Here is a 27,731-nt window from a genome sequence, read left to right on the forward strand (position 1 = left end):
TCTCTACATTCGTTATTCGTTTTCAATTTAGTCTCATATTTTTTTAATTGTGAGCAATTTTGTCTTTCTTCAAATTAAGACCAAATTTAATTTTTATATAAATGCTACAATGATGTTTTAATTAAAATTCACATTTTTATTAAATTTTTTTGGTTTTAAAATTAGAACTAAAATTTTAAGAATGAGACTAATTGATTAAAATTTTAAGAGGTTAATATCATACTTGAATTTCAATTTCTTAACTAATATTGTACTTGAATTTGAGTTTTAATGTGTATATTTGTTATACTTTGATATAAATTCATTCATTTATATATAACTTGTAATTTGATGTGTGTCATATTTATTTTTCAATAATTCAAATATAGATAAACAAATATAATAAATGTAAATAATTGGAGTTGAAAAAATTATATACAAATACTTAAATGATAAATAAGTAAAATAAAATAGTATTAATAATTTAAAAATCTATCATAGTTTATAGAGATTTTGAAATCTATGACAATTTATGAAAGTTTCAAAAATAATTGCATTATAGAGATTCTGAAACCAATAATATTGTATGTGTTATGACAAGATGAAAAGAAACAGATTAAGAGAAAAAGAAGACACCCAAATTTACGTGGTTCAGTCAATGTGACCTACGTTCACGGGGCAGTTCAAGAGTTTCTTACTTCTGAATAATGATAGAGAGATACATGATACATATGCCTTTTAGCCTTATGAAAGAGTAAAAAATAACAACCCCTTTAAACCTCATTACAACCCATAACTATATCATAAATATATGAAGTAAGGAAGATGAAGGGACAACATAACATTCAAGGCATGTTAACAGTACGGAGGTTTAAAAATTCATCGTAGTTAACTAGGATTTTAAACTCATATAACTTAATAGAGGTTATAAATTTTTGTTAAATACAAGACAATAGAAACCCCAACGAATATGGTTTAGTAAGAAAAATTAAAATCGGATAAATGATTTAACGAAAATTTTAATTTAGGATAATGTAAAAATATATAAACATATGTTAAGACCATTTCTTTTAGTGATATATCAATCCTATTAACCGAGTATCTGATTAAGATAAGGATTGCACATTTTTATATATTATAAATTGAAACAAGATCTCCACACTTCAAATTAATAATTGTTCATCATGGAAGCTTATTTAAATTGATTTCAAATGTAAATTAAGTTCAAAAGCAAAATCCATAAATCAATAGTAAAAGCACTTTTCTGCTAGATATAAAATTAAATTATAATATCACAAAGAAAAACGGTTTGACAAGTATAAACCATTAAAAAGACATGCTATTGGGCATTGATACTTTTGGATTTAAAAATATTATAAGAAATCATATTTGTGAATTTAGTAACATCACAATCTTAAAGAAATTTTTTCATTCTTCCTTCTAGTTTGTCTCCTTCTACTCATCTATTTAATAATCGTTGGATAATTATATTTTGAGAAAGAAATCTACTTCAAATTAGGAAAAAGATTTTTTATTACTAAATTTTGACAATTTTCTCTTACAACTTTAAACGTTATCTTCTAAATAGTTTTTCATTTTTTTTATTCTCAATATTCAAAATCTATTTAGAAAATGACACATCATATTATAAGAAAAAATTGTCAAAATTTAGTATTCAAAATATCATTGTTTTTCAAATTATAATAATCGCAAACCAGCGATAATTAACTTATTATCACTATACATTAAAACATTAAAACAATGTTTATGAGTTTTAAAGATATTTAATTTTTTTTATTTCTACTTTTACTTGTTTCAAAACTTAGAATCATATTTAAATATATCAGGCTAATAATTTTCACACAACAAAATAAACTAATAATTTTCGCATTCATCGTCATCATAAAGTTATTCATAAACAACATAGAAAACAAGAAACCATACATAAACGAACAAATTAGTAGATCAAACGCATAGACTTAAGTAGTAGGTGGGAAGAGATTGGTAGATTCCTTGATCTTGGATATGAACAACTTCTGAAAATCAGAATCTACATTAAGAGCCACTTCTTGCAGTGTAGACGATAAAATGCTCCAAATTGATGTCTTTCCAGCCAACTCTTCAAACAAAGGTCTACAAAAAAACCAGATAATTAACATGTCATACTTTAAAACAACATAAAATCAATCAAAATTTTAACGTTAATGAATGCAATGAAAAACAACTTACTTTGTTGTTGTTACAGTGGAATAACTCTCCAATCCTTCTTCACCAGCAACTTCAGCAACCACAAAGAACTGTGGCACCACAATCAAATGACCAGCCTCAACTTCAGTGTTCAACACACTCTTTCCATTGAAGTCCACAATTTCAATCTTCCCACTTCCTCTTGCAATATAAATCAACTGAGTTGTAGCACTCACTGGGTACGATGGAGCCTTGATAGCATTGGGTTCAAGTTTTACTCTGATTAAGCTCAACCCAGAATCCCCAATGAATGAAAACTCTTTCTCTATTAAGGTTTTGACCAACCCAGCTTTCTCCACAGCATTTTCTGGGGGTGCACCATCTATGTTATACACTAACTTTTTGGTGTTGTGCAGTTGGGGCTTTGGCATAGGTTGAGTTTTGTCTAGTTTGATGATCAAAATTCCAGTTTGGCTTCTTGTGAGCTTTTCTGCTTCATCTTTGTCTAAGCCATAGACCTTGCTTGTGAGATCAGTGGAGAAGCCTCCTATGAGTCCTATGGCCCCGGTTAGAAAGAAATAGGTGAATTTACCAGGAATAAGAGCCTTTGAAGTTTCTCCAAGAAAAACGATGATGAGATCTGTGTCTCCATCGTTGAACCACCACGAGACAGCTCCGATTGGTACTGGTATAACGTCTCCTTGCTCGAGTTTCAAAACCACCTCTTCTTTGCTGTTGGGGAGAACCATCCCAACTACTCCATCACTACCTACACATTCAAGTTTTCATATTGTAAGTTTTTTTTTATCTGGTTACTGGTATATGTTTTTGGTCTTTTAAATTTTAGTGAAAGTTAGAGTCACTGTCTCTTTGAAATTTTGATTTTATTTAATCTATTAATTTTTGAAATGTGTGAATTTAGTCATTTTTAATCAAATTTTGTTAAATTTATTTGATCTTTCATACGTGTCTCATGATAGTATTTGAGTTTACATCGATCGACACATCTTCCTTTAACGTTTTTGGTTTTTTTTAACAAAATTTTGTTAAGTTTATTTGATTTATTATAGCATATGAGTTTACCTTATTTGACACATTTCTATTTCAATATTAATTAAGAAACTATCTGAAACATTAAATAAACTTAAAATTAATTGTTAAAAAAACTTAATTTACATAGTTCTAAAGTTGAAAAACTATACTAAATAAAAGTTTTAAAAAAAAACTAATTTCAATTTTGAAACATATTTAACTTTGATATTATAATCAGTGTCAAGTTTGGTATAGAAAAATTATAGTTTGACTCTCATTTTATACTTTCTAATATAATTTAGTGTGAAATATTAATTAAAGAATCACTATCTTTTTTTAAAAAAAAAATTATATTAAATACTAAGTCATGTCAAAAAATAAAAAATGGAAGTCAAATCATAAAAAATCAAATTATAAAAGTCAAAATATCATTGCCCAAACTCCGTTCTTGATAATAAGAACTTCCCATAGAGGAGCACGAGGAGAGAATAGAAAATATATATGTAAGGGTATTCTGACCTTGAATCACGTAACCTACTTTGGATGAATCTGCATAGTGAGGAAGAGCAAAGCCACGAGGTTGAAGCAGAAGACGACCTGCACCCAAATTTTGCTGAGCCAAAAGTGGGACTTCAGAAGTTGTCCAAGTGTAGTAACCTCCACCATCTCCCTCGAACAATGCTTCGGCTTTCTTTGGTGTTAAGTCGAACGCCATTTTCTTCAACTTTCCCTACACATAAAACCATTTACACTCCTAAAACATTGGTAATTACCTGATCTAATTTATTTTTGTGCATATCTAAGTAAAATCAGAAACTTAGAACATGGTGTTAGACAAAAACTTTCTGCAAATAACTACGAGTTCATAGTAAGTGAGGACAAAAAGAAATATATGCAAGGAATAGAGTTTAGGGTTTCTGCCCAATTTGTGAAGATACCTAATCCAAGGAAAAAAACAGAAAAAACAATGGAATGAGGAACAGGGGATTTAGGTGCATCAAAGAGATGATGGTGGCTAGCTATATATAGAATATAGAATTGTAGATATATGGACCTTGGAATTCATTAACAATAAAATATGAAATTATTGGACACGTAAATCAAGATTGTCTAGTTTCAAAAACTTTAATTATACATCAAGTTTTTGAATTTATCATTAATCTGGTTTTGTCTTTTTTTTTTTTATAATTTATATCGAATTTAGAATTTCAGAGTGAAAAATGTTAGTGAGTGTTAATTTTGCTTGTTATAATTCTTTTAATTTTTTTTTTGAAATTAAAAAATTATTATTTTTAATTTCTAATATTATATAAGACATTAATTAACTATGCATAAATTGAACAAAAGATCGAATATTATGTTATATGTTGTTTTCTTTTTGCAATGATGTTGAAAACGAACTTCTCATTTATTACCTAACTACATAATTAGTTATGGAAGAAAAAACATGTTTTTTTTCAAACTTTGTTTTGTTGTAATTAGAAAAAATCGATTTTGCTTTTAATTAAAGAATACAATTTGATCTTAACTTTATTTCATCTTAGTCATGTTTTGTCATCTCATAGCAGGCACCACCATTAGTTTAGCTAACTTCTTTTTCATATTGTTATGCTGTATTTTTCTTTTCTTAGGTGTTTGCGTCTTTGTATTTCAATTTCAGAAATTTCACACCAAATAATCAAACTCTTGTCTTGTTATCATTATAGAAACTAACTAATTTATTCACTAATGATTATCTTTTATTTATACACTAGTTCGTAGATTCATAATTATCTGGATAAGTTATTTTTATTATATATATATATATATATATATATATATATATATATATTGCAGTAAACATTCGTTTAAGTCCGTATTCATTTAAGTCTACACCTCGTTTAAATTTGTATTTGGAAAGAAAAAAATTTTGGATCAATAATTTTGTGATTTTATTTTCACAAAAACTCACGTATAATCATTTGATTATATTATGTTAAATTTTGTTATATCTGTAAAGAGAAAAAAAAGTATATGAATAAAATAAAATAACACGTTTATCATATATATGTGTATATATATATATATATCTAATTTTTTTTACAATCTCTACACATTCTCAATACTCATAATATTTTATATTGTAATTGTATGACCCTTATATGTATTTTATATTATGATATGACTCTAAAAATTTTATAAGTCCACATTTCAATTAAGTCTGCATCAAACTCTTAAGATCAAAATGCAAACTTAAATAAATATTTTTATATATTTGTTTTAACTCTATTTCTATACATGTGAAACACCTATTTATGTCTTTATAATCACCTTGTTTTAAATTGTTAAAATACTTTTATTTTTCATGTACTTTAAAATAATTGTTTTGGTTTTTTTTTTCTTGGAATTAGTTTCGTAAATTTAAGATACATATTTTATAATTTTTCATAATTATTTTATCTTTATTCAATTTTTATTTGATATTTACATCATTGTAAGTTCTTTCTTATTAACGGAAAAATATTTTTGAGAAAATATTATTTAATTAATATTTAAAAAATAAATTTGGAAATATGGTCGTAGGTATAAATATACATTTTTTGCGAGAGAGATGAAAAAAATATTATATTTATTGGATTTAAGAAATAAAGATCGGGGTTATAATCTTTATTTTGAAGATAAATAATCAAATTGGCACATGTCTCCTCTAGTTTTCATTGTAGACTTTTGTTGATATGACATATTAATTTTATAATCAAATCGTGTTAATGCAAATTATGTTTTTTATTAACAATGAAAAACATTATTAAATAATACAATTTCTAAGTCAAGGTTAAGTTCATTCAACATTTCATTTGAATGGTAATTTATCTTTCAAGATATATAAGAGTTTTAGGAGAACAATAATTATTTTGAATATCCTTCATTCAAATTTGCTCAAATTTGAAGTCACAACTTAATCGAAAAGTGTTATGACTTAAACAACCAGTTATATTTTTAACAATAATACTTTATACATACAGCAAATATTCAAACAAGATATAAAAAAAACTACTAAAAATAACAAATTTTATAATAAACTAAAATAAATCAAATGTAAAATTCTAACTAGTTTTATAACTCAAATTAAACCTAATTTGTACAGCCTAATAGTGGTCACATATGAACCCTATAAAATTAAAGGGTTAAATATGTTTTTGATCTCTTAAGTTTTAGTGAATTTTAGATTAGTTCCTCTTTGAAACTTTATACTAATTTAGTCATTCATCTTTAAAAATGCGTGAATTTAGTCATTCTTATCAAATTTTGTTAAATTTATTTGATATTTTAAACACATTTTATTATAATATTTGAGTTAACACTGAAATAAAAATGTGTCAAACAGTGTAAACGTCAAATACTATCATGAAATATGCTTGAAACGTCAAATAAACTTAACTTAACAAAATTTGATTAAAATAACTAAATTTACACATTTTTAAAAGTAAAATATTAGATTGGTCAAAAGTTATGAAGAAAAAATAATTACAAATCTCACTGAAATTTTAGAGAAAAGAAAACATATTTATCCCAAAATTAAAACAAATCCTATATTCCAATCTTGAAACGTTTTCCTTAACTCTAATTAATACTGAGAATTCATTATTGCAAAGAAATTATCATAACGCACTCATACAATACATCTATTTCTTTGACTCATTATAAAATAGATGAAAATAACAGGAAAAATGTCAATTAGAAATATTAATTATTTACCAGTAAAATCATTAATATTATAACAAATCTTATCGTTAGATCTTCACTAGTTGACAATTCTTAAAAGAGATTTTGAGGCTAATCAAAATCTTCTGCATTTGTCATACGAGATATCATTTTTTAAGAGATTTGGTGATTTGTCCCGAGAGATTTAAACATTATAAATATGAATAAGATTGTACAAATGAAACGTTTGTTTAATATTACAAGTAATTGCACGCATTCAGAGAACAATTATTCAAAGCTATGAATTAAATATAAACAACTTGATCCTATTATATAATTCTTATGGAATCTGATTTGGACCCGTAGTGGGCCGGATAATTATGCTTTTCTTCTTATTGGTATTTTTTTTAATTATTTTTTTGTCTTGTTATAATGATAATTGTTTTAATTTTAGCTTATTATTTTAATTGATTTTAATATAGTCTTATTATTTTAAAAAATTAATTATTGTAATTTGTTTTGTCAAATTTTATTACGATGTTACGTGTATATTTTTCTCATGTTTACGTTTCTTTCGTTATAAATCAATTTTAATGAATAATATGTCACATGTCTCATGTCATCATCATTAATTTAATTAAAAATTTGTATGAATTTATATTTTGAAAATATCAAATTAAAAATAGTCGAATCAATAAAATAAAATAAAAAAAATGTAATCTCTTTTGTCCCTTCTATTATTTGGAGACAAAAACTCTGATAAATTATAATAATTAAAAAATATATTTAAAATAAAAATACAAGTTTTAGTAATTATTTTGTTAAAAATATATTAGTATTATTATATATTATATGATACTTTTAGATATTGTTATATATTTATAAATATTTAGAACAAAAGATAAAAGTTTTAGTAATTATTTAGTTAAAAATAATATTAGATATTATTATATATTATATGATATTTTTAGATATCGTCATATATTTGTAGATGTTAGATATTAATAAGTTATATATAAGTTATACTCTCATTTATTTTGCTTTGCTATTAACTTAACTAGTTTTTTACTTTATAGCTAAATTTGTAACAAGTAAACTTTTTTTTTTTTAAATTTATTAGTTATGTAAATTGTATTTTGGATTTATGATAAATCATTTATATGTACGACAAGTTTATTTATAATTACTTGATGAGAAATATGACAAATCAATTTACAAATATAGTTTGCAAGATAAAATGAAATATACAGTCCAAAAAATCAACCGTAAGAGACATAACTTTTCTTCGAGGATAAATTAACGGAAAAATTAATTACAATCAATGTGTATCAATCAACAATGGTGCAACAAATTATAATTAAAAACGCGATTATAATGAGATTATAAATTTAATAAACTCCTCATTAAAAAAATGAGAGTTCTCATATTACCAAAGAAGATTCACAATATCAAGTATAAGTTATAGTTTTCCCATGGATTACATGTCAAAAGAAAAAAAAAAAAACTACTTTGTGTGTGCATTGAAGGAGTGAAAAAATGAAAGGAAAAAAAAAAAAGAGAAAGAAATTGAAGATGCAAACTAAGTTTAAATTTGTGAGTCATCCTGAGTTTGATTAGAAAATAATATTTTTTTTAGTCGTGAATTACACAAGTTTGAATTAGATAGAAGATAACTTGAATTGTAATTTATTAACAACAATTAATCTTTTGTCATTTTTCATCACATTTTTTTTTATTGTAATCACTTTCTATGATTAATTTATTTGCTTGCTTTTTTACGATTAGAAAGGTTCAAACTTTATTTTTCTCCTACTATCCCATTAATGATATTTAATAAAATAAATAAACATTTTTTTTACGTAATGATGTAAATATATAGATGCGATGAGTCGATGTACTTTATTTGTATTATAAAAAAAATACAAAATACATAAAATAAATAAAATAAATTGAAAGAAGAAAACTTAGCTGAAACATCACACCTAATTCATTAATCTTTGATGGATTTAAATTACAAATTTTTTTGTTACCAATGAATTAATACTACATATAAATGATTAAATCACTTTAACACTCCTAAAAAAAATAAAGTACGAGAATGTTTCAATAAAATAAAATAAAAATAAATAGGATACAAATTTGTTGTTAATTTGATTCATTGTGATATACTAAAAAAATTGTAATCCTCAAAATTTATTAAATAATTATATTGCTTTTTCATTAAAAATATTTGCAGATTTAATATTAAGTTTTATTTATGTATTCGAGTAATTGTTGTAAAATAATTTTGAAGTATCAAATAATACATGTAATAATATAAAAATATAGTTTTAAAAATTATACTAAAGGTAAAGGAAGATTAGAATACAAAAATCATTAAATAATGTAAGTATCACATTTAATTACATGATTAAAATTATAAAGAAAATAATTTTTTACACGACCATTTAACCATTTATAGAAGAATAAAATAATTTTAAGAAAAAAGAAAGAGGATAATATCAAACGGTAATAAAAAAAAATGTGGTGACAAAATAATAAATTATAAATATAAAGTTCTAGAATACCACGTAAAAATAACACAAAGTACGCAAATAACAATTAAATTACATTGAAATGAAAAAAAAAAACCAAAATAACATGTCCTCTTATTCAAGAAGTTGCGATTAAAGTCTTATTACATTAATTTCTTTTATGGATCTTGTTAGAACTTTTGTGGACATTCATGTCTAAATTGTTTAATCCTTCATCTATCTCTCGAATATCATCCAATTTCGTAGTCATTGATTTGATAGGGAGGTCGTGATTTATCCCTTTCTTTTCTTTCGTGATTCCATGCTCTATCTCAAACATAATCCCTTTGAAATTTTTTGAAAGAGTTTTTTGTGTTCTCAATTATCTAATCCGAAATGACAACAATGGTGGCGGTAGCACCATCACCTTCGTTCAACCCTTCTCAAAACCAAGCATTAACATGGCGTCTCTCTCTGTTCTCCCCAAACGCTGCGTTTTGCTCTGCGCATCTCATCAAGAAGAGCAAGAAGCAGAAGAAGAAGCCAATTACTTGGTCAATTTGTGCTCATTCCTTGCCTTTCGACCTCTCTCCTCCTCCCATCGATCATGACTTTCTGGTAATTTTCCGACACTCCTTAGCTTTCTTTCTCGTTTCTTGCTTTGCACGCTTATCAGTTGCGGAGTCGTGTCGGCGCACCCGAGGCATTTCGTAATATTACGAAGAAACCCTAACTTTAAGGACTTTTTGGTGCTATGTTTTGGATTTGGGACTTCAACATACATTAGACAGTGAAGAAGACCTAATGCAGAAGAACTAGAAATTTATGCATGAAGTTCTAGAGGAGGAAGAGGGATGAATCTACACCTATAATTGTAGTCGAAATGATAAAGAAAACTAATTAGGAAACTTGTATTTTGAATTTTAATGTTTTAACGATTCACTTGCTTCAAACCTTAGAGGCTTCAACTTCTGGATCAGTGGATAGTAATTACCTTTACTTTGACTGTTGTTGGTAATTTACCTGTATGTTTTGCTCGAGACACCCTTAATTTTTTTATTTTTATTGTTGATTATAATTCTTGAATTTTGAGAAATTTGATCGGGTTTGAGAATTTATATGTATTTAGTACACAATATATAATCTGTAAAATATTTCAGATTAGTGGCCAAGCTGCTATAGTGATTTTAGAGTCAACCGAAATGTTCCTCTATCTGGGACTGCTAACTTCTTTTTATACGTAGGAATTAAACATGTCAGGTAGTTCGTAACAACTCAAGCACCCACTGCCCAATTAATTGAGTTAGATTCCCTTGACGGACTGACTGATTGATAAGTTATTGCGGTAGAGAACTTGATTTTACAATTTTTTGGAAAAATAGAACATAACATTTTTTATTTTGGTTCCTGATTGCAAAAGTTTTCAATTTAGTCTATATATTCATAATTTCCAATGTTGTTCTTGTTGTTTGCTTCTGTTTTGTATTGTGAGATCCGTATGGAGTTAGTATGAAGTATACAATACACAGGGATTGAGTTGTCACAATGAATGTTATAATAGTATTTCTGATCCCTGCATTTTCTACTTGGTTCATAGAATTGATTGTGCTATACCTCCAATGGACAACAGTTTATGTCATAACAGAACCAAATTTAAGATGAGTCTAACGTATATAGACTAACAATATATTATATCTTCTTTTGTTTTTCTAAATACCATTAGATATTGCTCAATATGAGAAGAAAAATCAGGGGACTAAGTGCATTTTTTTGACTGTCGAATTGTTATCTTTACTCATTGCAGGATGCTGTCAAAACTGCAGGCACAGAGGTTTCTGGGGATGGGATCATTGAGACATTTCATAATGACGATGAAGCCCTGGATGCTGTGGACAATGGGGTTGTGGTATGTATTTTTTTTATGCGCATGGTTTAGTGTGTTTTTTCATTCTCTCTGCTCGACTAATAATATAAACCACAAAAATCAATGCTTACTCTATTCATTTCTTTGAATTGATATGCTTGATCTAGGCAAGGAAAATATGGCAACTCCTTAAGGCTTATCTTGTTGGCACTGAATTCTTTTTACTTTGATGGTTCACTTTGGCACTCACTCTAAAAAAGGAGTGATGTACTATAGTTTTTGAAATTGCGGTACAGACTTGGTATATGTCTTACAAATTTAATAGTAAAAGATACAGACTCAATGTCAAATGTTACAAACTGAGTACTAGAAGTTACAGATTGAAAAATTGAAGTCAGTTAATTTTTATACCTAAGTATGTAAACTTTTATGTGTTTTTAACTTTAATTATTTAATAATTTTATTACTTACTCTAGAAAGTCTATTATATTGTATGTAATTTTAAACAAACAAGTAAATAGAGTACTGAAGTAAAAACTTATGAGCGCATATCTAATTTTGGTTAAATCTCTGAAGTACTTTCCAACTTTACAAAAAGTGAATTAGCTTATTTAGCTCAACAAGTTTTCTAAAAGGTTAATACAAATTTGAAGTCTCGTAGTTTCATGCTTACTAAACTATAGGCGATATTAATTATAGAGATATATTAGTATGTTGTTAGATAATGTAGAATTTAGTTGTATGCTTAATTTAATTCTTTATGACATCCAATGGCATAGGTTGTTGATCTTTCACACTTTGGCCGGATAAGAGGTACTTGCTTTTCCTGCATCATTGCCTCTCCACACAAAAGCAATGCATTTTCTCAGCCACACTGGGATTATATAAAATAAAACTGCTGCTAACAAACAAGTATAAAAGAATTACTGACAAAAAAGGTAGAAATATTTTTTTTTCTTAATTTTAGTGAATTGTTTGATGTTCTAAAATGTCTTTTATGTTAGAATAAATAGGTCAATTACAGTTTCAGAGAAAGCCCACAGATGATCCACACTGCACCATTTCCTCTCCTAATTTGCTGCTTACCAATAACCCCATATCTTTTTGAGAACTTCAGTCCGTACAAAATCCTAAAGCTTGGAAGGACCTTGAATGTCCATAGACCATAGGTCTTATATCTGTGGGTCATAAAGTAAAACTAGGGTTTACACAAAAGTTCTCCAGTGTTGTCGACAGTTTGCATTTTGCATTCAAGTCAGGGGACATATTAAATGACTCTAGCATGGGTACTCCATGAGATATTGAGTTTTAGGCAGAGTGGGTTTGTCTGTACACACATCTACAAGGGGCTCTTGTGTGGGTTCTTCACCTTATCTCTTAGGTGATTAAGAGACGAGTCATTGACATATTGTTTTCTTAATTTTGCATGCAAATATTTTGGCTCATCTGAAACAAAGTCAGTGGAGAAGATCGCATTCAGTTCCTTCACAACCAGAGCACTGCAAACTTTGAATGTCTACATGAAGGACAAGTATGTGTTGGGAGAAAGTAGCTTTGTTTCTACATTTATGTATTATTTGCAAGTTCTTGTCAGTTTATTTTTATACTTCATTTTATAAATAGATGATTAAATAATTGAATCTCTAACTGCAATCCTTAGGGATGTGACACTGTTTTTGTGACACCAACAGCTCGAACAATAGATATTGCTCATGCATGGCTCATGGTAATTTTCTATTCTTCATCCTTCTGATGCTCAGAAAACTTATGTGGTTATCTTTTCTTCAATTATCTTAATTATCATGTAACTGACTACTCTCTTTCTCTTGTTGCTTTTTGATAGAAAAATGCGATAACATTAGTGGTTTCTCCTGAGACCTGTACGACCATTATGGAAATGCTGAACAAGTAGGTAATTTCTTCTGGTTAGTTGTAATGTCAAGATTTACCAACATAAGTAAAATTAAAAGGATAAAGAGAGAAAACAAATACGTAGTTGTTTTTCATAATTAGTATTATGATATCAAATACATGAATTAAATCTTTACATGTAATGATTTTAAGGTACATATTTTTTGCTGATAAGGTGGAGATTCAAGACATCACTAAGCAAACCAGCTTTTTTGCTTTGGTGGGACCCAACAGTGGCCAAGTAAGGTACATTAGTATTCCTATTTATTGTCAAGATTTAAAATGTCGGTAATTTTCAATATAATGAAATGAGCAGGTGATGGAGAAATTGAGCCTTGGTGATCTTGTTGGAAAACCATATGGTACACATCAGCATTTTAATGTAAGCATGATCAAAGTTTTGTTAAGCACGTGCATTAAGTTCTAGTTGTCTTTCTCATCTCCAGTTTTTCTGTACTAGATACTGGTCATGTATGTTTAATGATGACTGCATAATTTTATGTCTGCTTTTTATTTTCCAAAACAGCTCCTATGATCAATCATGTCTTATTTGCTGGCTTTTAGCTTCATATATTTGTTTATCACACATAACTTTCTTAGATTAGAAATGCATATTTTGGTTATTTATATTGCTAGTGAGTATATAATGACTTTTGTAATTGCAACTTTTGTTTTTAGTAATAATGGGAAAAAATCAAGTCCCATATGGACAAGAGATGGTGCCAAAAATACAATATTTATAATCACGGTAATCTTCATGTTACGAGCTGATTTTGTAGTGTTAAATTAGGCCTGAAGCACCTCGTAAGATGAAATTAAAGTCTATCATAATCATTAAAAGGGTCGCTCACTTGTAATACACTTACCAAGCCCAATAGTATTGGACTTGAGTGGGTGTATTTGGAAAAAACCTAAGTCTGATATTGACTGGATATAGTGCCAAAAATACAATATATAAGTGGAAACAATCTTTATCTTACAAACCACTTTTGTAGGATATGGTTAGGTCTAAACCACTTTGTTAGAGGTAGCAAGTTCCCATGATTTGTGGTTGTTCATGTTTTACAGAATTTAAAAATTTCGAACTTGTTAAAGTGGAGAACTAAAAAAACTCTTATTGGGTAAAAATTATGATAAGCTACAGAGTCAAGAGTGAGGTTCATTAAATAGTGGGCCTACACGATTTTTGTGATTTTTATTAAATTTCAATCAATAATAGGGAATGTATTAGAAAGATTATGTAGCTGGCATTTCTTGTGTTAGATTTATGTTACTTCCAAAGTAGTTGACTTTCAATGGCAAAACCAAAACCTAGTAATTCCTTTTTTTTTTCCTACTGTTTTCTCCTTTTCTTGAAAAGCGTGAAGACTCGCGTTATGTTTTCTTATTCTCGTGAACAAGTTCTCAAATATATTTGTAATTGTAGGTTGATAAGCAGCCTGTAACTATAGGGGTTGGAAACATCATTTCTGAAGGTGGTTTTTCATTACTGATGTCTCCAGCTGCTGCTCCTTCTATTTGGAAAGCTATTCTTGATCAAGGGGCTATCCCAATGGGTTCTAATGCATGGAATAAATTACGGATTATTCGAGGTATTGAATTGCTTAGATTTGTTCGTATTTCTGTATCTCGTAGTTGTTTGCTTTTATTTTATTAAGGATATGTAGTTATATGATAGAAACTGTATCAGCCTAGGAGAAAATAAGTTTTTGTGCTATATTATTTTTTTTGGAGTTTTGGAGCACAGAAAACACATTTTGGAGAGCTTGGGTGGCTGCTAGGCTTGTAGGAACATCACCTTCTTGGATCTCCATCTTGATCTTGAGTTAAACTTAAAATCTACTCCGAGAGTACTTCTTTTAAATATAAATGTGTGAAACAAATAGAAGTATCTGAGCTTCATAGTTGCATAGTGTGTTCCAATTAGGAATTATGTCATTACTTGAGTTCTAGTAACAATGCTATTAGTCAACATAATTCTTCCCAGACTATGTAAAAAATGCTTCAAGCCCATGCAGACATTTGGTGCATGAAAGAACTCATTTTGCAGTGTCTGTTATGGGTGCACTATCTCCTTCTATTTAAGAATTGGTAGTATTGCTAAAAAGTATTGGATCTAGAAAAAGATAGTCCCCCAAGACACAGTGAACTACAACATGAGTCCCCTATTGCGAGATGTGTTTACATTTTATGTTTGATCACGCCACAACCAAATTGCTTCTTATGGAGACGAAAAAAAATGTTAATGGCTTGTGTTTTTATCCGAAAGGAGCGTGATTCTCCTGATGTGGAAAGAGCTTGCACATAAGAGGATTGATCACCGAGTTCTTGATGAGTTCCTAATAAAGATCAAGAAGAGATCCACCCCCAGAAGATTCTCCCACAGTGAAATCAGTAAAAGCTAGATAGATTATAGAATATATAAGAGTGAAGTGAGTGAGTACTCTTTGTGGGTTCAATCTATATTTAAAGATATTTAAAATAAATAAAAGATATGATTGATTATTGAATATTTCTCATTCAATCAATTATAAAAATATTTATGCATATACATACCCGAGTTATATGCACGTATCCGATTTGATTGGATTTTATATTATTATGTTGTGATATATCTCTGTATATATTGGATACGGCTGGGTACAGCTTGGGTACAGTAATATGACTATGTTATAATAATAGAAGATTTGCAATTGTATAGTATTTGTGTTTGGGTTGAGTGGCATATTTCTATTTGATAATGAAACTGGAAAAATTATTGAAATAAATAATTTGAAACATGATTAATAGTTTCACTCCCTATGATTCTTTTATCCTATTTTGATCATTATTTGACTTCTTAGGGAGGCCCGCCCCTGGAATGGAGCTTACAAATGAATTCAATGTGCTGGAGGCCTGTCTATGGAGCTCAGTTTCTCTAAATAAAGGTGTGGAACTGGTTTACCCATCTGCATAAAATGTTGAAACCTGCTGCACAATTGGTTTGATTATGAAAATTTTCAGGTTGTTACAAGGGACAGGAGACTATCTCTAGGCTCATTACATATGATGGAATCAAGCAGAGGTTATGGGGAATTAATCTTTCTGCTGCTGCAGAACCTGGCAGCATTATTACAGTGGATGGGAAAAAGGTGCTATTTAATTTCATTCGAAAAATGTTCACAATATTTTTCTTGAATCCTTTCGTTAAAACTCCAGTTACAACTTTTCTCTGGAGAAAACCATTGTCAAAGAAATGATAACTAAAAGTGTGTTCTGTTAAAATGGATAACTGATTTTCTCCTTGAACAGGTCGGAAAGTTGACTAGCTACACTTCTGGAAGGAAGCAATCCGAACACTTTGGATTAGGTTACATAAAGAGGCGAGCTGCTTCGGAGGGAGACACTGTAATTGTAGGAGACAACATCAAGGGAACAGTGGTGGAAGTACCTTTTCTTTCTCAGCAACGCCCACCATCTTCCACTTCAACTTCCTGATTATAGAGGGTATTGATACCATTATTGTGCTTCTGTCGTGACGATGATTGGTGTTGTTAAAGAAATTCATGCACAATACTAGAAAATTTGATACAAGGTTTTTCCTTATCTGTCACATTTGCGATGAATTTGTGCATCTTAGCACAACTGGTCAATAGCACCAATCTTTCATAAGAATTCATCTTTTGCTTCATTTCTTTTTCTTGGCTGTTGCCTCTTTTTCCAGGGTACCCTCAGAGCAACCTTTTTACAATGCAGAAAACCGAGTCAATTCAAATTAGGAGTCTCAATAACTTTTCGAATTTTTGATCTTGTCTGCGAAACTAAAGGTGTTTTCTTTCGCCAATTAAGGCTGCAGCAGCTTTCCTTTGACGAACAAATGTCCAAAGAATGAGGTTTTCTAATCTTACTCTTTCGGTCAAAATGCAACCATTGTTCCTTTTCACCAACTTGCGTAGACACTGTACTATACAAAGTAGAATATTATTATCGTATAAAATTTGAATATAAAAATCTTATTAAATTTACACACAACTTTGCTACATTATTCTTAGTAGAGCTTTGAAACAAACCTCCAATTAATTTGAAAAATATCACGATTAATCTTGGGATAACCAAAAGCTTGTTTGCCTAGATAGCCAATCTTGAAAAATATGGATCGAAGTTAATTGTAATAAACGAGCTATAAACAGTGTTAACAAAAATGATTTTTCTTTCAAAAATTTACTTTTATAGAATGAAATTGACTTTATTACGCTGTTGGTGTTCTCTTGTACACACTTCAATTGAATGTTAATAATTAATACGAACCCTTAGGACAACAATTCATGTTAAGGTTCTTATTTTTAAATTTCGCAATGAGCTGTTATTTGAAAAGAAGACTCGGATATATTAAACATAAAAGCTTGACTCTTAAGTTTAATATGTTGAAAAAGTTGTTTTAGGTTGTCAACTACTACTGCATAAAGAAAGAACTTTTCAAACACTTGGTTTAAAGAACTTCAATTATATTCTTAGTGTGTTCAACGTTGTATATTGTTAATTTATTATTAATACATACATAAAGCACATCAGTAATGAAATGCGACTTCTCTTGAGAATACAAAAGAAAGAAAACAAAGGGAGTTGTTATATTTATATCCAATCTATGGGTTCTGGGTCATATACCGAATCTATAGTGCATTCACATTTAAAGTTTTAAATTTCATGTTCTCTTATTACATTAAGAAAATATTTTGTTAGATTCAATTTTTAAACTTATAATTGTAGTTATAATCCTGCAAAATTGAAAATATATTTAAGAATCTTTTGCTTTTGCGTGATTTTGAATGAAACTTATAGCGAAAAACATCTTTTCATACATATATAATATTTCACAAATCCATAAAAAAAAACCATTATAAGTGATCAAATTATATTATTTTTTACTGTATTCCCTGTGCCTTTAAGCGTGCTAAACATCATGTCTCTGTGTAAATTATTGAGAAATCTTCTTATACATATAGAAAAGTGAAAAACATTGATTTCGAAGTTGGAAAATGCAAAGAAATATCAAGTAATAATGGTTTATATTGACTATAACCTTACTAACAAAATTTTGTACTTTCACATTATTTTTTATCAATTCAACTAATGAACTATATTTATATATCATCTTTTATAGTTAAGATTAAAAAATAAAGACTCGGTCAAATTATTTATATTTTTATAATGTAAAATCATGTATTAAGTTAATGTGTGTGTATCCGACCATCTTCAACAAAACTTGCCACAGTTACGCTATCATTTGAAATTTTGTTGTCACTTTTTTTCCTCCACCGCCTGAAGCATAAAGCATTCTCAGATCTTATTCCATTTCCTTTGGTTAATCGCACTTCGATCTCAAAGCTACTTCCTTTACTTCATTTCTCTTCTCCCTTTGGTTTCAGCGACCAACTTGGCCTTGTTTGTGTCATTGCTCTCAGAAAGTAAGTTATGCCACAAAATGTTGGACGCCATGGATGAACCTCAAACAGAAAAGTATGCATCCCATGATCCCAACTACATTGTTAGGGACAAAGTTTACAACTTTATGAAATTCATCAATATGGGGTCCATTTTTGTGCTTTTGATCTTCTTGGTAGCATCAAATCCTAGCTCAGCAACACCTTCTCCCACCAGTTCACCCAGCAACAATTCTACATGCCCAGTGTCCATGAATTATGTTCAAACAGTCCCTTGGAACATCTCTTACTGCCATAACTTCCAACCCTTGCAATCCCAATACCAAACAAGCACAAGTCTTTGTTGCCAAACCCTCTTATCCCTCTTTGGGGTAGCACTTGCACAAAACCTTAAGAAAAACTCCCTTTTTCAACTACCTAATCTCCCTACATCTATCTCTTGCCTCCAACACTTCCAATCCAATCTCACATCCCTCTCACTTCCCAACAACCTTGTCTCCTCCTGCTTTGATCCACAACAATTTGTCATCACTCCCGACATCTGTGCTCGGATTCAAAACATGGAAGATTGGTTCGCCAGGCTTGGTTCTACACCACAGCTCGACACTGCGTGTAAACCAGACCTTAGTGATAGAAACCAATGCACCAAGTGCGAGGCTGAGGGGGACAAGGTTCAGCAGAAGCTTAGTGCCATTGATGGTAATGAATCACATTCCCAAGATTGCTTTTACTTCACAGCACTTTACATGGCTGGTGTTGCCAATCAGTATGGCCCTGAGAGCAGAGGTGCTTTGTCTTGCATTTTGATTTTGTTGCTTAATTCGCAAGTTGATTCAAGGGATAGCCATCGTGCTCTTAGGCTTGGTTTGTTTATAGCTTCACTTGCAGTCCTGGTAATCGTGTTGTTAGGATTAGGGGTGTATTTTTGGTATATCAAAAGAAGAAGTGTTGAGAATTTGCTTGCCTATGCTGATCTACAGGAAGAAAGGTTCAGGCTAAGGTTGAGACCAAATACAGTGTTGACTTGGTTTGAAATTGAGAGTCTTGTGAGGGCCACCAACAATTTTTCACCTCAGAACTTCATTGGCAGAGGTGGGTTTGGGACGGTTTACAAGGGCATTCTACCTGATGGCACAATGGTTGCGGTGAAAAGGCTTGAAGAATCGAATTATCAAGCAGATGATCTGTTTTACAGTGAGGTTGAGATTGTTAGCAACTTGAAGCACCGTAATCTGGTGCCACTAAGAGGGTGTTGTGTGGTTGATGAGAATCATAATCTTGAGTACAGAGGAAGGTATCTAGTTCATCAATATATGCCAAATGGAAGCCTTCAAGACCATCTTTTTCCAACCGAATTAGACAATCAATATACAAAGAAATCCCTGACTTGGACTCAAAGAAAAAGCATAGTCTTGGATGTGGCAAATGCATTGGTTTATTTGCACTTTGGAGTTAAACCTGCAGTGTATCACAGAGATATCAAATCCACCAATATACTACTTGATGCAGATATGAGAGCGAGGGTTGGAGATTTTGGGCTAGTCAAACGGAGCAGTGAAAGCACGTCTCATCTAAATACAATAGTAGCTGGAACTCGTGGATATGTAGCACCTGAATATGCACTCTATGGTCAGCTAACTGAGAAGAGTGACGTCTACAGCTTTGGTGTGGTTGTTCTTGAGATAATGTGTGGAAGAAAAGCCCTTGAGTTATCTTCCTCAGGGGCTCCGGTTTTCTTGATCACAGATTGGGTTTGGTCATTAATGAGATCTGGAAACATAGGAGAGGCTTTGGATGCTTCTTTGTTAGTAGACAAAAATTGTGCTAGAAACATAATGGAGAGGTTTTTGCTGGTTGGAATTCTTTCTTCTCATGTAATGTTTGCTTCAAGACCAACAATTTTGAATGCCTTGAAAATGTTAGAAGGGGATATTGAGATCCCACCAATTCCAGATAGGCCACTGATGCATGGACACTATGTGATGTATGATGGTGATGGCTCTGGGATGAGCTCGGAATGTGGGTTTGTGAGCTCATGAAAAGTTAAATGTGAAGTATTAATAAAGGAAGCTGAAGCATGTGCACTGCAAGATACTAAAATGTCATGTCATGTTCTTCGAGACAAGAATGCACCTCTTGCTCTGTGGGATATTTCTGACAGATATTTTCCTAAAAGATAAAAGGGGTTAAAGAAAAGTGCAAGACCAAGGTACTACTCTATGGATACGCAGTTATAATTTTGTATTGTAAATGTTAGATGACCTCTTAAACTCTCCTAAACTCACAGTTCAAGAAAAGTTTCATTCATATAGAAGAGTAGAAGTTCTAGAGGGAAGGGTAAAATTATGCCTTAGTAACTTATTAGTCATAGGTTTGAATCCAAGAAGTAGTCTCTGTACAAATCCTTGTACAGTAACCTTCTCATACCTTTGCATAGTGAGTAGCATTTTTACTCAGTGATGTGTTGTAGTTTTCTATCTGGAATATCTCAATCATCATACGAGGTCTTATCAGATTTAAGAAAGTTGGAATCAGGTCCTTCCTTTTTACTGTTTGAAATTTGAAAAACTATTTGAGAATCATTGAAAAATCCTATTACATAAATTGTACGAAGGGCTAAAATGGGATACTTTTGGACTGTAAAATCAAGTTAGAGGTTTCTTAGAATGCTTCCCCATTATTTTTATGAAGATAAACACATCTTTATGTAATTCCAATGCATTTCCCATCAGCATTTTCTCTTTTAACTGTATATTTTTTGTCTTTTATTTGAGGTGCCCTTTTGCTAAAATTTAACCTTTATGGTTTAGGATCTTCCTAATTATGCTCAGCATACCGTGCCTATTTTCTCTCTGCCAAAAGAATGGCTATGGTGTGAATCATGGTGTGGTAATGCTTCAAAATATGAGGCAAAAACCATTGATCTGTGCAACAATCCCATGACAAAAGAACCCCAAAACCAATGACTTGTCTGATGAAGATTATGAGCACAAGTTTTGAAATGTATTCAAGAAATCTATGATCCTTGCAACAGTTTGTGATGACTACTGAGAGTGCAATGAAGATTTGCACTATTCAAGTAAATGCTATAGTTTTCATTGTTGTAAATATAAAAACTGTTATTGTAAATTCTTATGGCAGTGTTACCGTGACTCTTGATAAATTATGAATCACTTCTTCTGATAGATATTCATGGTTTAACATTTTATCATTTATTATAGCTGTGTTAATGTGTAGCATTGTTCTGCAAACAATTGTCTGTGATATTTTCTATTTATACAGTTATGCACTATTAGAATTCGTCAACTTTTCTCATCCATTCAATTTTTATCATTTCACAACATGCATAATTTCTTTAGAATTTAATTTGAAGGCAGAATTTTGTTTATCACAAAAAGATAAAGATAATCTATTAGATAATGCAGTGAACTTCAACATTAGCAATATATGAAAAGTATAATATAACTTGTTATACTAACTAAAAATGAAGGATACCCTTCTGATAATTGTCTGCCATAATCTGCTTTTATTCGCGCACTAAGTCTTTTCTTTCTGCATATCTCTCTTCATGCCATATCCCTTCAAATTCCTTTTTCATTCATGCTCAAACAATCTTCTGCTCATTGACTTTGAACAATTTGTTTTTTTCTATACAAACAAATTATTTTCCGCTATTCACTCACTCATTCATATTTCTATCTTTTTCACATTGTTTCTTGCATATTCATCAATTGTTATATGCCACAAGCTAAATGACTCAAATTACAATGGGATCATACAGTGTCTTAACTAGTATTTATAATTTTTATGATGTAGTGATAAATATTCGATTTAATTAGTGACTGAATTTCATTTGGTTAGTCAAAACATTACTAAGAATATTTATATAAACTTTTTAGGAGCTATTTATACATTTTGGTAATTCCATGTAAGTTAAAGATAAGACAATTTATAACATATAAATATTTTAAGGTTGGATCACGCTTAAAGTTCATTTTTTGAAATGGTACTAGAGCATTTAAAATCTATTATAAAAAGATATGTTAGTTGTTCGGCATATTATGTCACCGTTCACCGCTATTAAGCCAATGTGAGAGAGTGTGTTAAAAATCGTATATTAATTAAAGATAAGACGAATTAATAAAATACAAGTGAAGTCGATTTTGTAGTTGAATTAGGTTTCGTATTGAATTCTTAATAGATACTTTTATTACAACTTTTGGGTTTATTTACTCTTTTTGTCTCATCCAAAAGTGTTAAGTTGGTCCTCTAATTTTATTTAATTTTAATTGGATTTCAATTTTTGAAAAATTGACTCAATTTAATTATTTTCATTAAATTTCTTGAAACAGATCAAAGATTTTTTATCAAAATTGACACTGAAACACTGAAACTATGTTCATCACACCAAAATAGCAAATCATCATTATTAATAACTTCAATTTGATGAAAAAATAATTCATAAATTCTAAGAAATTTAAAGAAAAGAATCAAATTACATTAATTTTACAAAAATTAAGATCAAATGGAAACTAAAAAAAAACTAGAATGCCAACTTAACAGTTTTGGACAAAAATAAAAATCAAATGAGCAATTAAACCAAAATTTTAATTTATCTACTTATAAATGATCTAATAAGAATATGGTGTAATAATTGTCATAAATGTTCTCTCACTGTGGAAAAAAAATATTTGCTTACAATTTTTGAATTTGTCATATGATTTGGTGATGAAGTATGGAAAGTGACAATTAGAAGAGTAAGAAAACCTCACAAAATGTCAAAGAAAAGAAATCATATATATGATCCAGACAAGTCAAATGTGTGGCCATCATCTAAATAAAATGAACATGGTCTTAATTTTTGTGTCAATTATACGTAGAATTAGACACACACCTAGGAACCATGACCAGTCATTATCAGAAATAACATCACTAATGTACTTCAATACTCTCAACCAAAAAAGATTATAAATGAGGGAAAAAAAATTCATAAAAACAGGACCAATATCTATGAATATTTGATCTATGGTTTCTGCATCCTTAGAATCAGCTAAACTGTGGGAAAAAGCAATTTATTTAAGTGTTGTCCTTTCAGATAGATTAGTTTGATTCTGCTTTGGTGCATTGTCCTTTCATTAAAACTCAACCATTCAAGTGCCTCTTCTTAATGTGTGCAATGATTTGGTGAAAATAAATCTACACAACAAAAAATCACACAAATTTTTTTAAGTCAACCAACCTTGTTAGTGAAAGTGTGAACATCAAATATAGTCATCATACAAATATATATTTCATATATTAACAAAAAAAAAGTTATTATTATAATAGCATTTTTATTTGATAGAAAATAAAATATAAACATAGACATTGTGGATGTATAGCTGTATTTATACTGTAGCATAGTCTTTCGATTTTATGGTCTTATCCCTTCTTTTAAGGGATGGTGAGTTAGGCATTGTCGGTATTCACTAGTGATGATGTTTGTTCTTTTTTTCACTGAATATATATAAATAAATAAAAATCACTCTGGTGTATTATTAATTCATATTATTATGCTGATTAACACATATAATCATTCTTTTGGTTTATTATAGCTAATAAAACTCAAGCATATTCTTGTAAACTTAATCACATTCAAACATTGGTAATTCTTCATAATTAGATAATGTGTTGACATGGTGAAAGAAAAAAAGTTTACTGAATGAACATTCTGAGCAACTAAAACAAGTCTTTTGGAAGTTATATTAAAATAATGAGGTTAACACATAGTTGTTATATTACCTTTGTCTTGAGGACATTCAAATTTTAAGTACATGAGAGTTTCTTAATCATCTAACTTACATGTTGAATTTTGGGCAATATTTCAATTGTTTTTCCTCACTTCTTCCAAGCTTTGTAGTGCTTTAAGTTATTGTAAATAATTAGGTAAAAATAAAAATGTCATCAAAATTTCAGTTTAGTGATATAGAACGAGTTGTTGAAGAGATTTTGATCGGATACATAAAATGTTAGAAGATAATGAATACAACTTAATTATATAGGACAGATTTTTTTTTAAATAAAAATGATGTTAGTATTTAGTAATAAAATTTATAATTTAATTATTATAAATCAATGAATAATAATATTAATTAATAAAAATTCATATATATATATATAAAGGAATGAAAAATATTTTATGAGTGATCAATTTTAATAATAAAAAATAATTAATTATTGTAATGATTAATTTAGATATTAATCTATAAAATAAAAATTAATGGTAATTAAAATAGTTTTTAATTGATCTTCTTTGGCCTCACACTCCCCATTTTTGGAGTGTACCTTGAAGATGCTCCTTTAATTTAACACTCAAACTCATATGTTGGGTGGAAAAGGAGAAAAAAAATCTTTTCTCTCCATTATTGTCATCTTGCAGAACTCTATCATTCATCTCTTTTTCCAGAAATGAACTACGTGCCACTCTATTTAAGACTACCATAATGGAAAAGTTCATTGTGATGGTGAAAGAGAAAATAAAATAAGAAGGAGCCAAACAAAGAGAACCACTTTGCAAGCCAAATCAAAGTAGAAGAATCAGAAGCAGAATCTCAGTCAAATTAGTCTAACTTTTGTGTCCAATAGTACCACAACTCAAACCTCCTTCATGGAATAATAACAAAAGGAGAAAAACCATTTTCTACCGTCCTTCTAATAGAATCTCTAATTTTAAAGTTTTAAAATATATTAAAAACATTTATAAAATTTTAAATCTAATTCAATTTCATAAAATCAGCTTATAAGACGATAATTGTATCTATTTATATATTTATAAATTAGTTTCATCTCTAATTCATCTAAAACTTTCAACACTCTTCATTCTTTTATACATCTTTTAAAAATAAAATGGTGATAAGACCGATGATATCTCAAGAATACAATAATTATTTCTAATGATGAGGTCACATGGAAGACGGTATATTCTGAAAAATGGTTTGTTTTGATTTTACTCTCTCTTGACATGAACAGAGAGAAGGTTTGAGAATAAAAAGTAAGAACAGCAGATTCCCAATCATCCTCTCCACTCTATAGGAAACAGCCATAATTGCACCCAACAGTGACTTTCACCATAAAAAGTTAGAACCCTCTAAGCTACCCACTTCCTTGATTGCTTCATCTCTTTTCAACTTAATCTTCCAATTATATAAACCTATCAATCTCCATCAACTTCCCTTCAACCACACTTCCTTTTTCTACTTCCAACCTTTCATCATCATCATGACTACTACTTCTTCTTCTTCTTCTTCTTCTTCTTCCTGCACAAAAAACTCTTCTGTCAATGGCTTCTACAACTTCCTCACCAAAGGACTCAATGACCTTCACCAATCCTTCCTCTCCCATCACTTCATGTCAATCCAATTCATCTCACAGGTTCTCTCATCCCTCCAGTCCTTCCACTCCAAGTTAACCCTTTTGATTCAAAGACTCTGCTTACCGGTTGGAGGCAAATGGCTCGATGAATACATGGATGAAAGCTCAAGACTTTGGGATATCTGTCATGTCCTCAAATCAGCCATTTATGGCATAGAAAACTATTCCTCAACTGCTTCCAATATAACCTCTTTAGTCCATGGTTACCATCATTTCACTCCAGAGCTTTCACATCAGGTTGGTATACCTCAAATTCTGTACCAAACTTTTAGTCAAAACCTCAGTGTTTCACTTCCCTTCACACAACTAAATCAAGTTTTGTTTTTTATTTAGTTTCTCCGAGTCTGATAGTGTGTGTTTGGTTGGTGTAAACTCCCACGTTTGATGTGATTCTTTGCTTTCTGGTAGTTTCCGAAAACATGTTCTGACACACACATGTATATTGCAGATGGTTAGGGCCATAAATGTTTGTCAAAGGGAGAGTCTAGGATTGGTGGAGGAAAACAAAAGCATGATGGAAACAAGGATTGAGGCATTGTCTGAATGTCTGAATCAGAAGATGTGTGTGGAATCGAAGCTAAACGAGTTCAATGGTTTCCGAGGAGTGCTTTGTGCAATGAGGAGTGTGAGTTCATTGCTGCTCATGATTCTGCTATGTGGAGTTGCATATTGTTGGTCTTCCTCGTGCTTTGAGCAAGAAGGGTATGAAGGGCACGTGGTTTTTGGATCAGGTGTTGTGGTTTCCATGGCGAGATTGCAGCAGAAAGTTGCAGAGGAGATTGAGCAGTGTAATGGGCAGCCAGGGATTCTGCTTCTTGAATTTCAGGAAGCAAAGATTGCGATGGAGGAATTGAAAATGGAGTTGGAGAGAATGGTGGGTTATGATGCAGAGTGTGAGATCCAATCAAAAGTTGACAACTTCAAACGTTGCTTTGGCTTGTTGAGATGTGGGGTTGAGACTATAACAGGGCAACTTGATGATTTCTTTGATGAAATTGTCGAAGGAAGGAAGAAGATTTTGGATATGTGTACTCATAAGTAGAGATATGTATATAATTAACTTTGTTTTATCATGCCATAGTAAAGCTGGAAGAAAATAAAAAATGTTCAAAAATAGAAGCAATGTCATAATTATTTTTTTCTTATATCGGTATGATATTAAATAAGAATTTCTAAAGGATGTGAGACTATTAAACCTAAAAATACTATATTATTATTATTATATGTAAAAACTCTTATATTTTTTTCTATTTGCTTAGTGAATTGATCTACAAGGTGGCTTTGGTAATGAGGGCTTGAAGCTTTTCAAATGAAAAACAAAAAGAAGAGTTAAAAAAATGCAAAAGGGAATGTGATACTTGCTTTGAAGTGAAGCTACATGTTACTAACTCTTCTCATACATGAAAAACAAGAATTTTAAGATGCCAAAGCCTTCAAGTAAGAGAAACCTCTTTCTATGCAGAGGTGTAGCATTCTTTTCATGGAAGAAATTTAAAGAAAAAAAAAAATTAGAAGGGACATATAGTTTATGAATAAAAATTGATGCTTTTTCTTCATCAATGGAGTCGAGTGAGATATTTTGTGTATATTTGTAGTATCTTTGTATGAGAAAATTCCCACTCAATATCCCAATATTGAATATATTTTGTATATCCTGTGATATTTTCACTGTATTGCACAGTTTCCTCTGCAATCTTATATCAAAAACAAATGTTTCATATCAGACATAAAACA

General features: G+C 30.0%; 3 protein-coding genes and 1 pseudogene across 6 annotated transcripts; 3 read left to right on the forward strand and 1 right to left on the reverse strand.

Annotated features, from left to right (window-relative positions):
- Window positions 1-1,850: 1,850 nt before the first annotated feature.
- LOC114179944 (glutelin type-A 2-like) lies at window positions 1,851-4,239 on the reverse strand. Its single transcript, XM_028066457.2, has 4 exons — window positions 4,137-4,239; window positions 3,718-3,928; window positions 2,209-2,935; window positions 1,851-2,112 (listed from the first exon to the last, which is right to left on the reverse strand). Exons 2-4 carry the CDS (start codon window positions 3,911-3,913, stop codon window positions 1,959-1,961), a joined length of 1,077 nt encoding a protein of 358 aa, XP_027922258.2. The 5' UTR covers window positions 3,914-3,928; window positions 4,137-4,239; the 3' UTR covers window positions 1,851-1,958.
- A 5,340-nt stretch (window positions 4,240-9,579) lies between these two features.
- LOC114178880 (Glycine cleavage T-protein family) lies at window positions 9,580-16,837 on the forward strand. Of its 3 annotated transcripts, none has more exons than XM_085671521.1 (12): window positions 9,580-10,010; window positions 11,197-11,298; window positions 12,036-12,108; window positions 12,714-12,787; window positions 12,917-12,982; window positions 13,100-13,164; window positions 13,321-13,408; window positions 13,484-13,549; window positions 14,594-14,759; window positions 16,011-16,094; window positions 16,171-16,298; window positions 16,459-16,837. In XM_085671521.1, exons 1-12 carry the CDS (start codon window positions 9,789-9,791, stop codon window positions 16,642-16,644), a joined length of 1,320 nt encoding a protein of 439 aa, XP_085527647.1. In that variant the 5' UTR covers window positions 9,580-9,788; the 3' UTR covers window positions 16,645-16,837. The 3 variants fall into 3 exon arrangements, with proteins under 3 accessions (XP_085527647.1, XP_085527646.1, XP_027920816.1); XM_028065015.2 differs by having other exon boundaries at window positions 9,581-10,010; window positions 12,036-12,069; XM_085671520.1 differs by lacking the exon at window positions 13,484-13,549 and having other exon boundaries at window positions 12,036-12,069.
- A 1,566-nt stretch (window positions 16,838-18,403) lies between these two features.
- Window positions 18,404-21,887, forward strand: LOC114176428 (putative receptor-like protein kinase At1g11050 pseudogene; annotated as a pseudogene). The gene is made up of 2 exons (XR_014993467.1): window positions 18,404-20,796; window positions 21,398-21,887. The product of XR_014993467.1 is annotated as a putative receptor-like protein kinase At1g11050 pseudogene (transcript).
- Window positions 21,888-25,660: 3,773 nt separating this feature from the next.
- On the forward strand, window positions 25,661-27,142 carry LOC114177284 (uncharacterized). Its single transcript, XM_028062561.2, has 2 exons — window positions 25,661-26,234; window positions 26,446-27,142. Exons 1-2 carry the CDS (start codon window positions 25,845-25,847, stop codon window positions 27,037-27,039), a joined length of 984 nt encoding a protein of 327 aa, XP_027918362.2. The 5' UTR covers window positions 25,661-25,844; the 3' UTR covers window positions 27,040-27,142.
- The last annotated feature ends 589 nt before the right edge of the window (window positions 27,143-27,731 follow it).

This window comes from Vigna unguiculata, chromosome 3 (assembly GCF_037176805.1).
Source record: "Vigna unguiculata cultivar grain cowpea cultivar isolate G323 ecotype 2 chromosome 3, ASM3717680v1, whole genome shotgun sequence".
Taxonomy (NCBI): domain Eukaryota; kingdom Viridiplantae; phylum Streptophyta; class Magnoliopsida; order Fabales; family Fabaceae; genus Vigna; species Vigna unguiculata.

What these genes read in the sequence shown, in the direction of transcription:
- LOC114179944 (XM_028066457.2), bottom strand. Translation starts at nt 3,913, where the DNA reads ATGGCGTTCGACTTAACACCAAAGAAAGCCGAAGCATTGTTCGAGGGA. An exon ending in AGTAGGTTACGTGATTCAAG is followed by an intron (nt 2,936 to 3,717) that starts GTCAGAATACCC and finishes TTGAATGTGTAG; the next exon opens with GTAGTGATGGAGTAGTTGGG. An exon ending in TCCACTGTAACAACAACAAA is followed by an intron (nt 2,113 to 2,208) that starts GTAAGTTGTTTT and finishes GTTTTTTTGTAG; the next exon opens with ACCTTTGTTTGAAGAGTTGG.
- LOC114178880 (XM_085671521.1), top strand. Translation starts at nt 9,789, where the DNA reads ATGACAACAATGGTGGCGGTAGCACCATCACCTTCGTTCAACCCTTCT. An exon ending in TGGGACCCAACAGTGGCCAA is followed by an intron (nt 13,409 to 13,483) that starts GTAAGGTACATT and finishes TGAAATGAGCAG; the next exon opens with GTGATGGAGAAATTGAGCCT. An exon ending in CTCAGTTTCTCTAAATAAAG is followed by an intron (nt 16,095 to 16,170) that starts GTGTGGAACTGG and finishes GAAAATTTTCAG; the next exon opens with GTTGTTACAAGGGACAGGAG.
- LOC114177284 (XM_028062561.2), top strand. Translation starts at nt 25,845, where the DNA reads ATGACTACTACTTCTTCTTCTTCTTCTTCTTCTTCTTCCTGCACAAAA. An exon ending in CTCCAGAGCTTTCACATCAG is followed by an intron (nt 26,235 to 26,445) that starts GTTGGTATACCT and finishes TGTATATTGCAG; the next exon opens with ATGGTTAGGGCCATAAATGT.